The following is a 16,999-nucleotide window of genomic DNA, read 5'->3' as shown; positions in this document are numbered from 1 at the left end:
TATCCTGTCCTTCCCCCTCCTTCAGATAGAAATACATGTGTGTGTACTGCACTTGTATGTATGAAAAATAAACTTTCTCACTATTAAATAAACCCAAGAACAATGTTGCTATCAGCTGTCGTGCTTAAAGCCCAGTTGAGAAGAGTGTTCAGTTATGAGCTCTCAATGCTCTTCTCAACATCAGTAATTAACGTGCAGGACAATGTACTGTAAACCCAAATGCCCAGTCTGGGAGACCACAAAAGCTCCTCTGTCTTCTGAGAGGGAACTGAAAAAATGCTTTCACAGTGCTGCAGAATATGCTGGCAGACTGTGCTGGGTTCAGAGTCCTCAGTGTTCTGGAAGATGTTTATGAACAAGGAGAGCAAATCTTGTCTAATCCTTGGTCAAGAAGCTACTATAACTGTTATTTTAAAAAAAATGAGAAGAATCATATGTATGTGTTGAAGACTACCATCAGATAATCACAGGCTGCTCAGTGGCTGTATGAAGTGCAGTAGCTGAGGAACTGAAAAGGTCTTTGTGCTCCTTTCAGCAGAAGGCCATCATATCTACTCTCACAGATAAAAAGCAAGACGTATCCTTTAAAAACATGCACCTGTTCCCTCCTGTTTTATAAAATAGTTATTTCTGTAGTCAATCATTTTTGCAATTATAAAGTTACAAAGCCAAAGATTTTGATAACACCAATGGTAGTTTTTCTTAGGGATGTAATCATAAGCTAACAAACACATGGTTCTTTGATTTTTCACTTAGGTTTGTAACTTCAAAGTTGCTGGGAGAAGTTAGCTCTCCTTTGGGTAAAATGGCACCAAATTTAAAAAAAAAAAAAAAAGAAAAAGAGTAACTTCTCATTGCACTGTCCATCTAAAAAGGAAGGTATGTACTGTTATTTTTAATAAGTTTTGCTAGTCATCAGTGGAAGCACTGAGCAAGAATATGTCAGAGAGAGGAAGATCAGCTCACCATACAGAATACTGTGTTTTATAATTTTATTTTAAATGAAATTACATTCAGATACAGCCCAGTTATATTAGCAGAGATTTAAACCAAAGTTTAAAGCTAACATATTCCTATGATTAATCTCTTAGCTTCACAATTCTTTTGTCACTGATACTGATTATGAGCTCAGACTAAATCCACTCTTGCATTACTCAGATTCAAAATCAATCCTGTTAAAAAAATACAAAATGTCTAAAATGTTGCTTTCCAACCTAACTTATAAGAATAATAAAGCAGTTGAAATGCCTTCATTAAAAAGCCACATTGATATGATGTACAGCTGTACAAGTTGTTATTTAAAACAAGCATCATAGGAGAAGCATTCAAAGCAGTGCTAAGATTTGACAGAGACTCCCACTGCCCTTACATAGACTTTTCTGGCTAAGCTACAAATAAAAACCACTTTGAACACTTACTCTTAAATTCACCAGAATAAAAAAAGAATCCAAAATAACTATGTCTGAGAGAGACGAGAAGGCCATATGTTATGGTCTGTACTCACACTCCAAATTGCCAGGATGTGGAATGCTACTGAAACACGGCGTTTCCTTGTGTTAGATGTACTTCACATTTGACTAAGACCTGCATAGGAAACTAGTAGAAACACATCCTGCACCTGACAATGCGAGTACTCCGCATGCTGGAAACGAACAGAGTACTGCTCTGTAAGGCAACCAAGACAAAGTATGGCTTAAGTTTAACCTGATTAAGGCAGAGTATTTCTGAAGTTGTTACTTCTCCTGCTTCCTCTTAAAAGCACTAATGCACTAGAAGGTGTTTAAGAGCTTTGGTTAAAAAGACCTGGTGCAGCCAGAGGTTTCTTCACAGAGATATATCTTCCCATGGCAGGGGGGTTGGAACTAGATAATCTTTAAGGTCTTTTCCAACCTAAACCATCCTATGATTCTATAAATTCATTACAATGAGCTAGACAGTCCTTTATTCTTCATATTCTTACAACCACACAGTCCTACGTTCTGAATACAAGAACTAATAAGACAAACATGTTAATAACAGCTTTCTCAAAATAGCCAACCCTTATTTGCAAGGTTGTCTTTGTGCAAGACAACTCCCACTCTGGATCACAGATTGTCTGAAATTTTACATGAGTGAGGCAATATTTTGGCCTGGTGAGTAGATCATGTCCAGTCCTACCCTTGAAACAGATGCAGAATTAGTCTTTTATCAGGCTAAATTCTACACAATATTATTCTGACCTTATTCTAAAGGAATTTCTTTGGTATTATTATGGATTTTTAAGTGAAAGCATAATTTGGCCCATTTTAGCACATTAAAATAAACTGATCCACAGCTTCTGTTTAAAGAAACAACAGATTAAAGTATTGGCAGCAGTTTCCATATTTACTACATGAAAAGACCCACTGACCAGTTTGACCAGTTTACAATTATCAATTACCCTTTCCAGTGCTAAGAATTTCTAGGTTATTCACAGAAATACATCAAAGCTTGGGAAGGTGTAACAACAGATGCATCATAGAGTTGCACAAGCTTATGCTTAAAAGTATTAGAAAATAGCTGGGCTCTGATCGTTCTTTGGCTTAGAGCTGAAGCCTCCTTGGATAGATCAGTTCTTCCATTTGTTGGAGTCCCATGCTAGGAACCAGCCTGTGAATGTCGGGGGTTCATGCCCCTGCTTCACAATTGCAATGGGGGTCCCCTTATCTCTGCCAGAAGGATCTGTTTCAATGTAGCGTTTGGCTGAAACCAGATAAGAAATAAAACATGGAACATATTAATTCATTCTTTCAGTATGAAAAATACATTAGAAGCCCTAGTGAAAGAACTCAGAGCTACTATAATACAATATTCAATTAAATTATTTCAAAAGCAGTGAAATTATCACATAATTCCAAATTTCTCCCAGCTGCCAGTGAAGGAATTTTCCACAAGCTTAAAACAGAGGGATTGTTGCTCTGACTACGTCGCTGCCCTACAGCCGGGTTTGGCTCTTGAACAGGAGAAAGCATTTGCTTGTGCTGTGCAAATGTAAAGCTTTATTCCCATTTTTCCCCATGTAAAAGCCAGTAGAGTTTCCCTTGACACTGCAAGATGACATCGGTACATCTCAGAAAGGCAGCTAGGTAACCCTAGCTGCTCCAGGGAAATAGCTGCAAGCGTTTTTAGCAAGAATTTTGTGAGAAGGGTTCAGCTGTGTGAAATCACACCAGAGACAACTACATGACCTTCCAAGGAGGTGCACTCCACCTAAGTTGTTTTGTTCTGTTCTGCAGCTGGAATTTCCTCCGCCAAATTTAACTCAGTAAAGGGTGGTGGTGTTAAGGACTTGAGGATTTGTTGGCATTCTTTTCACTATATACACTAGTGTAAGGAGTAGCCCAGTAGGCATCTCCTTTTAAATTCTTTCTCTTTTGTGTGCAGTTTCTTGTCATGGGGCTCTCCTGTATACTCTTAAAAAAAAGTTCTGCAGCCTACTCAATTAATTTTACTCTTCATAAACTTCTAGATAAGAAAGATATAACGAGCTTCAAATCACATATGAAGGAGAAAATAACCTCCAGGATTAAACCCTAATAAGCTCAGACACTGTAAACATAACCAGATTTCTTCTACATCAGCTTTTTTTCCACTTCTTTAACTACTATTGATGCTACTCCACTCAGAATTCTGACAAATTGATTTGATTTACCAGATTTAATGGATTCCTGTCGCTCAGTTTCATTAGCATCCTTCCCAATCCAGACAAAAACCTGCAAACAGAGGAGAGAGAGATATTTAGCTTTCATGTTGTCATAAGGTTGTTGTGTACAGCAGGTAAAGTATAAAAAAGTTGATTGCACTAGCAAAGAATCCACACTAGAACTGTGGATATACACAGCTCTCATAAACCACAATTGATGGTTTTTTTTGCCTTGCGAGAGACTGTGTTTGTGTGCTCTAAAATCTCACTTCTGTCTTGGCACTGGAAGGCCAAACCTCTACACAAAGAAAGGAACTCTAATTACCTTTTGCATGGCTATCTTTTAGAAGTTACCAAGGAAATTGCTCTTAAGGTGCAGGTAAAAACACAGATCAGGAGCTGTCTCCAGCTTGAGCTGTGTGTGCACATCAACACTTGTGTCTGGTGACTGATGCTGCCCAGAGTGTAACTACTAGATAACCCCCTGAACAACCTAACATCCAGATCCTGAATTTGCAACCCCCACTATTTTTTTTTTCTGTCAAGGAACTTTTTGGAAAGCAGCTACATTTCCCAGACTTCCTTCTTATCTAAGTCAACATGTCCCAACAAGTTTCTACCCAGCTCTTCCACCCACCTTCCCCCATCACTCCTTCCCACATGGACCTTGGACATTCCTTCTCATTTCCAAAACCCTCAGCCTTCTTTCCTTTAGAAACAGGCTGAAGAAGACAAATAAAACATGGGATATGTGGCCCTCTCCAAGGGGAAAGGAAGGTTAGAGAGATATTCTGTGAGAAACATGTGTGCCCTCCACACACCAGCAGTAAGTCTGCCTGTCATCCAAAGAGACTTCAACGATTTCAGTAAATGTGGGAAAATGAGAGAGATTGTTTCTGTCACCCTCCACACCAGTTCTTCTGAAAAAAATCTGTTTAAGAGTCTAGTGTTTGTCCCCTTCTCTAGGAAGATTTTTTTGTGGGTGCTGCTGCTACATGGATTTTGTGGCTTCTGAATACCTTTTATGGAATAAATTTATTTTTAAATTAATAAATTTTAGTGAAGAAGTCAAGAACATTATTGAGAGCCTTTCAGAACACTGCTGGGTCTTATACCTTGCAAGCTCCATTGGTTTTAATGGGAAGTACCTGCCGTCGTCTCATAAACATACTTGGAAATTCAATCATGTATTTTCACACTAGCATATCATATAGCTCAAAAATATAGCTCCCTCTGGTATAATTTGAAGAAAACAAAGTGGGCTCTGTTCCACTCTCAAAAAGATGATTTTTTTCCTCCCATCTTATGATCTAAGTGGTTAAGAATAAATTATTACTGTGGTCAAGTACACAGTTTACCTGCTCCCAAGCATCCAGCAACATGACATCATCTTCAGCCAAGTCGTCCTGAGTGAATTCTCCTGGGACCTCCTCAATCTAAAAAAGGGATAGTACGTTTAGGGTTTTTTTTAAATTATTTCCTAAGATCTTCTGATTTTGGAAAGACCAAATATTTTTTAAAAACGATAAGTCTAGAAGGCGGTGTACAATTCTTCTACCTCCTAAAGGGTCAAGATTTGATGAATGTGTCAAGGGTGATTCACTGAAAGGAAACAAATCACATAATTCTGTCCTATAGAACCAGCTCTCAGTTTGTCAGAAATGCTAGGCTATCCTCAGGACAGGCAGAGATTTACACTGTAATTGTGACTATTTTAAGTTGGGACCGCAGTCTGCCAAAGAAGGGGACAGGGAACTTTCCACAGAGCACCTTGTACCAAGCAAACTAAATCAGCTGATACCAGCTGATATATTCATGCAGCTTACATTCATTAATAAGGTAAAAAAAAAAAAACCCTGCTTTGGTTTGCAGTGGGTCAGCTCAGTGATGAAATACACACCCAAGTGAGCTTTCCAGCCACCTGGCAACGGGACAAAGCCATTGAGGATTAGTCTCCAAAGGAAAGGCAGACTGCTTGCTTCTCCCAAGGATGTGCAGGCAGATAGGAAAGCAATTTAATATTATTCTGTACAAAAAGGAGTGTCAATAATATAGCTAGTGGTCAGCCCTCTACTTTCAGGACTGTCAAGGGTTTGGTTATGCTTGGTCATGTAGGAATGCTAAAGAGACAGTAAGCAGGTGGTGCAAAAGACATTTCTCCCCCCACCCCATGTTATGGTGGCCAGAAGTCATCTCATCTACTTCTTCTGGTGAGCTGTAATGGTGGTGATCCTGTTACTAGACAAATGCTACAGGAAAGGGTGGATTTCACAGAATTTGAAGGAAATTTAAAACAAAACCTAAACAAATGCATAGCTCCCAGTAGACTTTATAGAGAGCTTGGTTCCTATTACTGTATTTCACAGGAGTGTTTTAGAAGCTTCTTAGGAGGATACACTTTACTATTATTGTAAGATTTTGAAGTCCTTATTAAAGGATCTTATTTGTTTTATCCCTCTCCAAATGAATGGTCTGTGCCTGAAGAAGACTGCAGAGATCGCAGCCAACTATGTCCACTACCTAAAAATTAAGAGCATCTTTGCCGAACAGTGACACAGCGTTGCCCTCCCAGAATATGGTAAGTAATTAAGCCTGAATCAGAGGCTAAGGAAATAAGTCTTCCTACATCCCTGAGCACTGGCCAAAACCTTAGAGGCATAATTACATGTCTTAAATCTCTATGGAAAATTCCAGGCTGCTAGGGATTTTTGGCAAGGGACATTTCCTCACCACCATCAAACAAGTAAGGGGCAAGGCACTGACCTGCATTTACTCAGCAAAACAAGAGCAGTTTGGCAAAAATGCTCTGCAAGAACGCACTTCACCTTTTTGCATCTGCAAGCCTCTAGTCCCAGGCTAGAGCAGGCTCTGCGTGCAAACGTCTGCACTATTAATTCTTCTGTCCGATCTTTGCATTTGGATTGATTTAAAGCACCAAACCTCAACTCTCTAGCTCTTGCCAAACATGGCTAACTAAGCCAGATCCCCAAATTCATTTAATGTCAGCTGATTCCCATGGCAAAATACACCAGAAACTATATAATTAAACAGAGAGGAAATTCTCTCTCATATACTCACAATAAATCTGCCAGTCTTATTAGAACAACCAAACAGGCGAGGGGGATGATCTTGAGCATTTGTCAAGAGTTGTGATGAAGTCTGATACTTTTTTTTACCTCCAAGTGCTTTCCAGAACTCCTCTGAAATACACAATGTATAAGTTATTCAGGAGTGGATTTAACATTTGATGTTCTAGCTTGTTAGATACTGTTTCAAGAATCCCCAAACAGTATCTTCTGCCTCAAAGACGGGTGCATTTTCTTACAGTTCCTCCTGCAGTTTCTCAAAACAACAACAAAGATATCACCTGCAGACCTAAAAAGAGCAATGTGCTATGTCTTTCTCCCCTCCTAGGCCCTCAGGGTAAAGAAAGGACTACATTCTTCCACAGCTTCTGCTACTGTCCAAGAGACTTCAGGGCTTCACACTGCTTGTGCATCAGCCAGTTATAGATAGATCTCCATGGTAAAATGTCAGGTTGGATTTTCAAAGAGAGAGGGTGAGCATATGTTTCTGCCTACAAAATATATGATCACAAAACTCATTTAGGCTGTACTTGCATGTAGTGCTGTGTATTCTCAGCTGCCTATTAGCAACCCTGTGGCCTCATACTAACCTGGTTCCTGGCCTTCATTAATCTTAGCAGTCTGGCATTTAAGAACACTGGCAATGTATTGAGCTCCTTGTTCCTCTTCTTTGTTTGCTCCTTTTCCTACCCAGGTGTAGCCAGAGTTGTTTGGCAGTTTCAGAACAAAGACATCATTAGAGTTTAGTGACATTGCATCAACATCAACCTATATCAAGAAAGAAATTGGTTTATTGTTAATATTTTCAAATAATGTGATCAATATTTTGCATGTTTATATAAAATGTTGTCATGGTTTAGTCCCAGCCATCAAGCACCATGCAGCTGCTCACTCGCTCGCTCTCCTCCCCACCTCAGCGTGGGATGGGGGAAAAAAATCAGAAACAAATCCTCATGGGTTGAGACAAAAAGTTTAATAGGACAGAAAAGGAAGAGGAAATAATAATAGTAATATTACTGGTAAAGCAATATACACACACACACACACAAAAAAGTGATGCACAATGCAATAATTCACTCACCAACTGGTGACTAATAGCCCCTCCCCAAGCTGTGATCCCCCCATGGCCTAATCCCCTCAACTTATATACTGAGCATGATGCCTTATGGCATGAAACGTCCCTTTGGTCAGCTTGGGTCAGCTGTCCTGCCTGTGTCTCCTCTTGTAGAGGAGCAGCTGGGAGGACAGGGGCAGTATGAGAAAAAGAAAACATCCTTGGTTTAATATAAGCATTACCTGTCAATAACTTAAACATCCCTGTGTTATCAACATTCTTTTCTGCACAAATCCAAAACACATACCCATCCTAGCTACTATGAAGAAAATTAACTCTATCCCAGCCAAAACCAGCACAAACATGTAGATAGATATTAATCAGCTATGCTTTTTTTTCTTCAATTTTTCCCTGGATTTATATTGATATAAACTGGAAAAGAACTTAACTTGACTAGGACTATTTGGCAGCAGGAGAGAATATCTCATAAGGGTTGCTAATTTCTTGTCTGTTCTTTGTCAGCTGACTGTTCACTAAACATCTTACAGTATCACCTGAAAAATGTGTATTGGTGCAACCAGTTATGGTATATTCTTTGTGATTTATTTGATGGGTTGGTCACATAGAACAGTGGATTTGATCTGGAGTTCTGCAGTCCTACCAGATGTGACTACGCAACAAGATTAGTTGGAGAGGCTTGTGGCAGCTACAACCATTTCCCATGGGAAACAGTCAGTTCACTTAGCAGGTGACCTTACCTCTGCAATCCTGGTAATGGTTGCCAGGTTCCTTCGGATTTGGAAGAGCCGTGTGGGAGGAGCTGGTTTCTGACCTTCCTTCTTGGATTTCCCATCCTTGTAGACAATGAGTGGTTTGTTTTTGAACAAGCTGAGTAAATGCGCAGGCTCTTTGCCTTGGCTGACTCGGATCTGTAATATGTAAAGAAATGCAATAAAAGAAACAAAAGCACACAAGTGGTTATTTTTGGTCCTTGTTAAATAGCATAGGACGTGTTAGCCAATAATGGTAAGTATGTTAGCAAGAACGAGAAGTGGCAAGCTGAGAAGATCTAAAAATACAGTTCCAGATACATTAAAGTTAGAGCATTTGTGAGATTTTTTTGTCAATCATGCTGACACAAAGACAAGATTCAAACTTCTCACATAATGTTTAGCTGATAAAATGGCTGCTATCTACTGTATTATGAAAATTACTCTTTTTCAAAAGAACTGTCACTTCATGAAGTTTTACAGAGTGACAATTCCCCTGAAAAACTATCTTGGAAGTTTAGGTGCCCTGTATTTAAGCAGAAGAGAATGGTTGTTCATCCTGTTCATTATTTCTATGTGTATTTTACCTGCAAGAGGATGAAAAAGATGAGCATAAACCTATCTTGCAGCAGATAACATGGATGACAAAAATGAACTTCCATTACAGATGCAAAAGGTGGTATTGCAATCCCAGAAAAACACTGAACTATGAAGAACAGCTAATTTTAGGTTAATATATGATTAAAGTTATTTGTATACAACCATTTGTTCTTCCTTTCTAACAGCAGCAGCTGCCAAGGTGGAGGGCTGCGACTTTCCCACATGGAAAGAAAAGATGGAAAAAGGGAAGTGGGCACGCTGCGAGGCAGCCGAGGAGGAGTGGGGAGCCCCGGCAGCCGGGCAGCCCGGGCTGTGGGGCAAAGCGTGGGGCAGCCGGAGCAGCTGCACTTAGCTCACAGCTGGACAGGCTGGTGCAGCTGCCCAATAAGCATACCTAGGACATGTACACTTGTAGGTGCCAAACTACGGCATGATTTGCCAACCACCCCCACCACCCCCCCTCAAAACCAAGGAATAAAAAGCACCCAAAATGCTGAGGGAAACATTCCTGCGAAACAAACGGGAACGAATTTTAACAGTAATTTGTACTGTAGTGCCACCTTGTGACCACAACGTAGTACATGGAAACCTTTCAAATAACGCTAATACAGGTGTTAAGCACAGGTAATATATTCTAGGTAGCCATGTATACGCATACAAATGCACACATGCATATATAGGTATGTGCGTGTATAGATACACCTACATATATACGTATTCCTAAATTCATTGTAGGCTAAAAGTACTTTTAAGTACCATGTCCACCGCAGTGAGATGGATCTCCTCCAGCTTTACTAAAATTGATTTTTAAGCACGTTATTATTGCAGCTGTTAGTAGTAAAAATATTACTTTAGTATTAGTATTGGCTTTAGGTATGAGACAGGGCCATATTGTGCCGAACTCTGTCCAAATACAGAACATGTTTTAGGAATATTTCAAGGAGTAATTACCTAGAAGTGTTCTAATCCTTCCTTAATATAATTTAAATCATAAATCATAACTCATTAATAGGTAAAAGCATGGTCTGACATCTAAATTAACTGTACCTTGGTGGGTAGAGGAAGTCCTTTACTTTGGTAATTAGGAAATGGGAAGCACAGAATTATCTCCTACTGCCTAGAAAATTTCTGGCTGTCCCTAGTCATCTTCCAGCGCTACCCTTTCTGTAAAAAGAGAAGACCTCTCACCGCTCCACCACTACCCACCACTACCCACCACTCCTCACTAGAGAAAAAGGAGAGCACACCCCCTAGTCATGCTAGGACTAGCTTATCTCCTCACACCTTTTAGCTGCCAATGTCCCGCGTTACGCCTTGCCTTGCACACTCCCTTTCTACAAGGGAGGTTGTGTATCTTGTTTTCATGGAGTTGCAAGCACTACGGGATAAGAAAAACCAAGTTACCTTCCTCACTAAAGCAGGGACAAGCCAGACTCTGAGGCACAGTTCTAGCAGGCTATCCCGTTTCTGGCTATCATGAGGCTTTCTTGTCTCCCAGTTTTGGCCCTCCAAAAGTCAGGTGTCCTGTCTGGGATAAACATCACAGGTTCCTCCATAATCAAAAGGAGATAGGGGAGCTCACACAGGGCTATCACCCTCTCAGACACTTGTTTCAGAGTGAGATGCCCTGGGAGGTTCTTATCATTCGGTCTCTGCTTACCACGTAGAGAGTCTGTAAGGCTAGGCAGGACTAAAATCTAATGTTTAGACAGTGAAAGTCGAAGGAAAGAAAAGGCAGTTTAGGTTGTGTTACATCTGTGTTCTTTTGGACATCTACCTTCAGAAAGGATGATTCAAATGGAAAATCCCCAATGGCTTTAAAAGGCACCCATGGTGCCTGACTTGATACAGAACATGAACAATTGATACTCCTAGTCTTCAAACACTACCTCCTCCTTTCGGTTCTCATTGAAATGTACATATATTGCATGCTTTGTTGAATTTTATCCAAAAGACACTAACCTGCACAGCCTGACCGTTCAGTAACTGATCCAGCTGAACAGTTAGAAATGCAGATGCTGTAAGTTCATCTTTTGTAGTCTGGGCTCCTTGCCTGAGGAAGACAAGGAGGGAGATGATGGTTAAGTCCAGTTTCAAAATAATCCAGAGGCTATACTGCATGAGAAACACACAGTAAACAATCCTGCATTTACACGTGATTCTACTCAATAGGACATAAAGTCATCATAAAATAATGTCCACATGCTGGAGGTCTGTGCAAAGCTGACCAAACATACCATGTGTAGATGATCTGCCCTTTAGGGTAAGTGTAGAGGATAATGTAGCAGTCACCGCCATAGAACTGTCCGTGTGTCTCAAGTCCCACAGGAACTCTGCCACTGCTTTCCACACGCCAGATCTGGGGAAACAGAGAAATCACTGGAGAATGCTGAACTTCACCCTGAGACTCTTCAAGAAGCAACTTACAGTGTCATCTCTTGAGTGACCTTTGTTTCTGCTCCCACGTGTTTTGGTTTCATTCCATACTTCATGACGTAAATAGATACACCCTGTGCTCACTGAGTAGTGACCGTTGCAGTACACCTTTCTTTGTCATGGTGCTTTAATGCCAGTTGATCACCTCATAATGTAGTTTAACTTACTTTCTTAACACCTTAAGCTGATAATATGACATGAATGAGACAACACTATGATTCATCACAGAACTATCATATCATGTGCAGACACACACTGTAGTCAGGTAACACACTGTTAGGCATATTTCTATTGGATTCACTACAGCCCAGTCCAATTAACAACTGGTCTCCAATAGCATACTGCTAAAATTATATAGCAAAAATCACTTCAGATCTAAGATGCTTTGGCTCAAGCCTACAGACCATCCCAAGTACAAGGTCAGAAACCCAGAAGATATACCAATGAGACTGTAGGTATTTATCCCTCCTTTTTCTTCCAGAATCCCAACATGCAGACCTGTGTTCAACAGGCTGTGTTGGTGCAATGCCAAACCAGCCCCGTCTAGTCCAAAGATATTCCTGCAGTGTGATATGAATAAATCTAGAAAGACTGGACAGTCATCTTCTCTCCAAATTCAGCCTACGTGAGAGACACACAAGGGACAAAGAAGGTTCCTCTAGGAAGCAGACTTGATACATACATAAACACACGGACTGAATTTCTGACTCCAAGGGCAAGTTTTCACATTCCAGATTTCAAGGTGATGTGAGCTACAAGTTCTTCATTAGGCTAAGGATCATATTTAAAGTATATCTTTAAAAGGTATTGTATGAAGGGGGAAATGTTTCTACTGATGACTAGTACAACATCTTCCATAAGCACCATAAAAACGTGACCCACCATGCAGCTGATAAAGAGATTTACTTTCACGTCAAAGTATCTTTTCTGATGGTAGAAATAATGGTGCCACTAATGTAGTGTTACTCTACACAACAGTGTACATGGCAAAACCTAGGGTAGCAGCTTATCCCATTACAAGCAACAAAATAAATTAGGTGGGTGGGGTACAATTTAATACAACATGAAAATTACCTCTACTTTCCCGGAACCATCATCTACCATGTTACTCTGGGCAGCCATTTGTGGAGACTCATGTAACTTGGTAGCATCGAATTCAATCTGCTCAATTTTAGCCACTCTCTCTGTGACATATACTTTGCCAAAGCCATCACTTTGATCTTTATCCTTCCAGTCTTTGAAAAATTGTTTGAAAATTGGCGTTTCACCTCCTTCGGGAAGGACTTGAATCTGAAATGAAGCAAGACACATGAAATGGAAAGAATGCAAAACTGACAGTTACTCAAACAGAAACTTTTCTGAATGCTTTGTAAGTCCTTAAAAATATTTTTGTTTTGCTGATTTAAAAACAAAGTCTTTAACAGAGCTCATGCTCTCCTAGTATCATCTCATAAATAGATCGCACCTGTGTGTTGGCAGGATAATTCATCTGCTGTATGAATTGTTCAGCATTCTTCATGGCAGCTTTTCTCTCTTGTGGGTTAGCATCTTTGCCTGGTTAAACCAGAAGGATAACAATACATGAGTAAGGGCAATGAGATCACATATCCTGCAAAAACAAGGTGTCCTTGGGCTAGGTTCTCTTCAACATTGCTCTTGCCTCAGGTTTGAACAAACACAAATGCTGGACATAGCATGAGCAGTAAGATTCACACAAAGTTGATTGGTCAAAACAGTATCTCATTAGCTCTGAAAACAGTTAAAATTAAATTAAAAAAAAAAAATTAAAAAAAGGGAATAGTTTTTTGCTTAGTGTGCATGTTTCTATTAAAAAATGCTGTTCATAATATCTGCTTGGGACTTTGAGCAACCTGGTCTAGTGGAGGGTGTCCCTGCCCATGGCAGGGGGGTTGGAAGTAGATGGTCTTTAAGGTCCCTTCCAACCCAAACCATTCTATGATTCTATGATAAGGTACGAACACTCTGGCTCTTTTCCCTGAATCTTCCCTTGTTTGGCTGCAATGTGGTAAATTAAACTGCTGTCCAGAAAAAACTGCCTTCATTTCTTCGGGCAGTTCCACAGTCCAAGTAAAAGAAACTCCCATTTCATCTAGCTGGAATGTGCAATTTTCTACCACCCTTCCCACACTGCTCCTCCTTCAGCCTTGCTCAGTGTTGGACATCCCTGAAAGTCTTTGTGGGATGATATTGGATATCAGGTCTGTGTCCCAGCTGACTGTCAATGACTATACTCCAAAGACCTCTTAGTCTAATGAAATATTCTCATAAGCTATTCATTGTGTTCCATTTTGAATGAGACTGTTAGAGAAGTAATTCACACTCCTCAGCTCAGTGGTCTGAAGATTTCCAGCAGAGATGATAGGTAACTGCGGCCTCCCAGTGCAAGGGTGAGACTCACAGACTAACAGTGTTTCTCCACACATTATTGTTACCGACAGTAGTGCAATGAGGAGGCACAGAGGTGCATGTAGGGCCCCGGTCAAAAGGCCTAAATTTATTTATTTATTTTATGCCTGATCCTACTGGCTTGGTGGTTCTAGGAGCTGTCAGGTAGAGAGTGAAAACCAGAAATCAGGAGTCAGGTAGACCTTAGGCCATCCAAGCAGAATGCTTCCAAAATGCTCTCTTTTAAAGGATGTTTCTCTAACTGCAAAGGAAGTTTTCAACAAAATGCTTACAATACTTCCTGGACTGACTTCAGCAGTTTGACAACTGCACCGATTAATTATTTGCTATTGCACATGGTAAAAAGAAATGCCACAGAATAATTAATACACTGCCTCAGACAAAAAGGGAAGATACTCAGTACAGGATGAAATGGCAGCACCACAACAATCCAGCTACAAAGTATCCAGACTGAATTTCCCAGTAGTATTCTTCTGGGAAATGTTAAAAGCAATTGCAGATACTCCTACCTGTATTGATCATACCACAGAGAAACATTCAAAAGAGAATAAAAGCAGCATCAAAATATTTGCAAGCTTACACTTTTAGTAGATGCCTGTGACACTCACTTTTCAATTTCACACCTCTGTGCAGCAACGTATGGAAATACAATATATACCCATTATCAAACCTTCAGTATCCAGATTTTGTCCCATAAGAATTTTGATGACAATATATAGAACTTGTAGAATTCTTGATGTTTGCTTTGTAAGTGCCACTTAGACAAGCATTTAAGCACCCAAGCTTACACATACCTCAATAATTGCTAGGATCCTTAGACAAGACTTGGTCTTGAGGCCTTTACCCATGTGAGCAACCCTTGTCCACTGACAAGGACCAAGGAAGAACTGTGTGCAGGGTACTGTGTCCAGCCAGTATTAATTATTGCTAGTCCTGAGGGTGTTGCGTTGACTCCTTTGATATGTCCGTGTAGCTTCTGCATTTGCAACAGAAGGGATCGCTTACCTTTCCATACAAAGATTTTCCTTGCAGCACCGTTGTCCAAAATGAAGCACTCTTCAGACAAAAGCATATCCATGGAGAAGGGGTTTTCCTCTGCTACCATGGACACCTTCATGGATCCACTTGCATCTGACACCTAAGAAAGCAATCAATTTCAAATGTGGATCATCTCTGGCTTTTATCAAGAGATCAGTTTCTGCTCCCAACATCACTATAAAAATCAGTCATCATTCCTATATAAATGGCTGTATGAAATTTGTGTGCTCCTGGAAAGTAAGGCAGGCTAATGATTTGCTTGTTTCATTTCATTTTATCTCCAATAGAGGGAGGTGTAGCATTAATTTTAGTGAGTTTGTTGGATCCTGTCTCACAACTTCTTAAAATAAATTAGTTTCTCTTCCACTTTCTATTCAACTGCTCATTCAGTCGAAGGCTCACGTAACAGGCAAGGAGAGAGGTGGATCCATCCTGCTGTGGTCTCTGGGATGCAGAGGCTTCAGAGGGAGTGACTCTCTCCTCTCTCACACTTCACAGCAGCTTTGAAGCTACTGTAGATGGCACCTAAAAGGTCACACACATGGGGATCCAGCAGCACTTGGTGCTGTCGGTGCTGCCACTTGCTGACCAAACCCTTCTTTTTAAGTGTCTGTGGGGAAGGGAAGATAGTACATTGTATGCCAGTGAAAGATTCTTTTCTGTCACACAAGGATTGCATTGAGTGATTGCTCATTGAGGATTGCTTATTGCATGAGCCAGACCACAAAGAGCTAACGAGAACTTGTGAAAAAATACTCTTCTTGCAGTCTTCAGGAGAAAATGACTTTTTTTTTTATTGTGAGAGGGGAAGATAAAGTCTGATTTCATTAAAAACATCCTCCTTTTCCAAATACTTTCACAGTTCTTTTCTCAAGTGGGAGAATATAAAAGAAAGGAGAGCTGAAGGGTGGGGGGTGGGGAAGAGATCAAATACAGGCTTAGAAATTAGTTTGGGGTTGGTTTTTTTTTCCAGAAAAAGAAATAATTGTGTAGCCATGTATATAGGTAAGATACTGTATCGTTAGTTCAAAGAATTAATTTCATGACTCTCTCCAGAAAGAACAGTATGCCTAGCATGACAGGAGGAAAAATCGTAACTTTACCGAATGTCATCATAAAACTCCTAATGATTTAAATGGAGTAAATATTTAATCCATTTTGTTTATAAGTAATTTTTCTGGCAGTGGCACTCTCCTAGTCAGTATTAAGTCACTGCAGGTGAAGAAGAAGGAAAAGGACATTGCAAAAGAAAGGAGTTTTGCATTCAAATTCCTTTGCATTTATATATAAAATGTAACATGACTGTAACCCATTTTTTTCCCCTCAAATTACCTGAGCTGTCTTGATTGACAACTTTGAAAAGCTTGTGTATTGGCTGCAAACCAATTAACGCAACTACAGCTCTGTAACCGAAGCCAGAACTCTATATACAATAGGTACTACTCTATATATAATGAATGCATGATACTGTTGAGTGTACCTAACTAAAACAAACACATAAATAAATAAATAACTTACCATATATAGTTTTGCGCTTCTCCTGTTTGTAATATCGGCCAGCTCATCATCATCATCACCACACTCGGGAAGCGCTGGCTTGCGCCCTAAAACCTGTACAACAAGAGAATAACAAATTTGGAGAGAGAGTAGGTGCTGTAGTATAAATTCCTAAACACTGTTGTCCCAGTAATTGACTAATTGGGATTATCTTTATATATAATCCAGTCTAAACCTAAACTCATGGGCGACTTGTTCACAAACATATGGATAATTTTAAACTATAGAATCATAGAATGGTTTGGGTTGGAAGGGACCTTAAAGACCATCTAGTTCCACCCCCCCTGCCATGGGCAGGGACACCTTCCATTAGACCAGGTTGCTCAAAGCCTCATCCAGCCTGGCCTTGAAGACAGCCAGGAATGAGGCA

At 40.1% G+C, this 16,999-nt stretch overlaps 1 protein-coding gene across 1 annotated transcript; it reads right to left on the bottom strand.

The window, feature by feature from the left end:
• Positions 1–2,191: 2,191 nt before the first annotated feature.
• On the bottom strand, positions 2,192–16,725 carry SCIN (scinderin; the record flags this gene model as incomplete). Its single annotated transcript, XM_010151786.1, has 12 exons — positions 2,192–2,721; positions 3,671–3,731; positions 5,020–5,097; positions 6,740–6,861; positions 7,338–7,515; positions 8,560–8,730; positions 11,134–11,224; positions 11,409–11,530; positions 12,682–12,897; positions 13,073–13,161; positions 15,040–15,172; positions 16,591–16,725. Coding segments are annotated over 12 exons (1,530 nt in total), but the record flags the coding sequence as incomplete, so codon positions are not given.
• Positions 16,726–16,999: the final 274 nt, after the last annotated feature.

Source organism: Eurypyga helias, unplaced genomic scaffold, assembly GCF_000690775.1.
Source record: "Eurypyga helias isolate BGI_N326 unplaced genomic scaffold, ASM69077v1 scaffold10305, whole genome shotgun sequence".
NCBI classification, from domain to species: Eukaryota; Metazoa; Chordata; class Aves; order Eurypygiformes; family Eurypygidae; genus Eurypyga; species Eurypyga helias.
The sequence above is the reverse complement of the archived record's forward strand: the minus strand, read 5'-3'. Positions and strand labels throughout refer to the sequence as shown.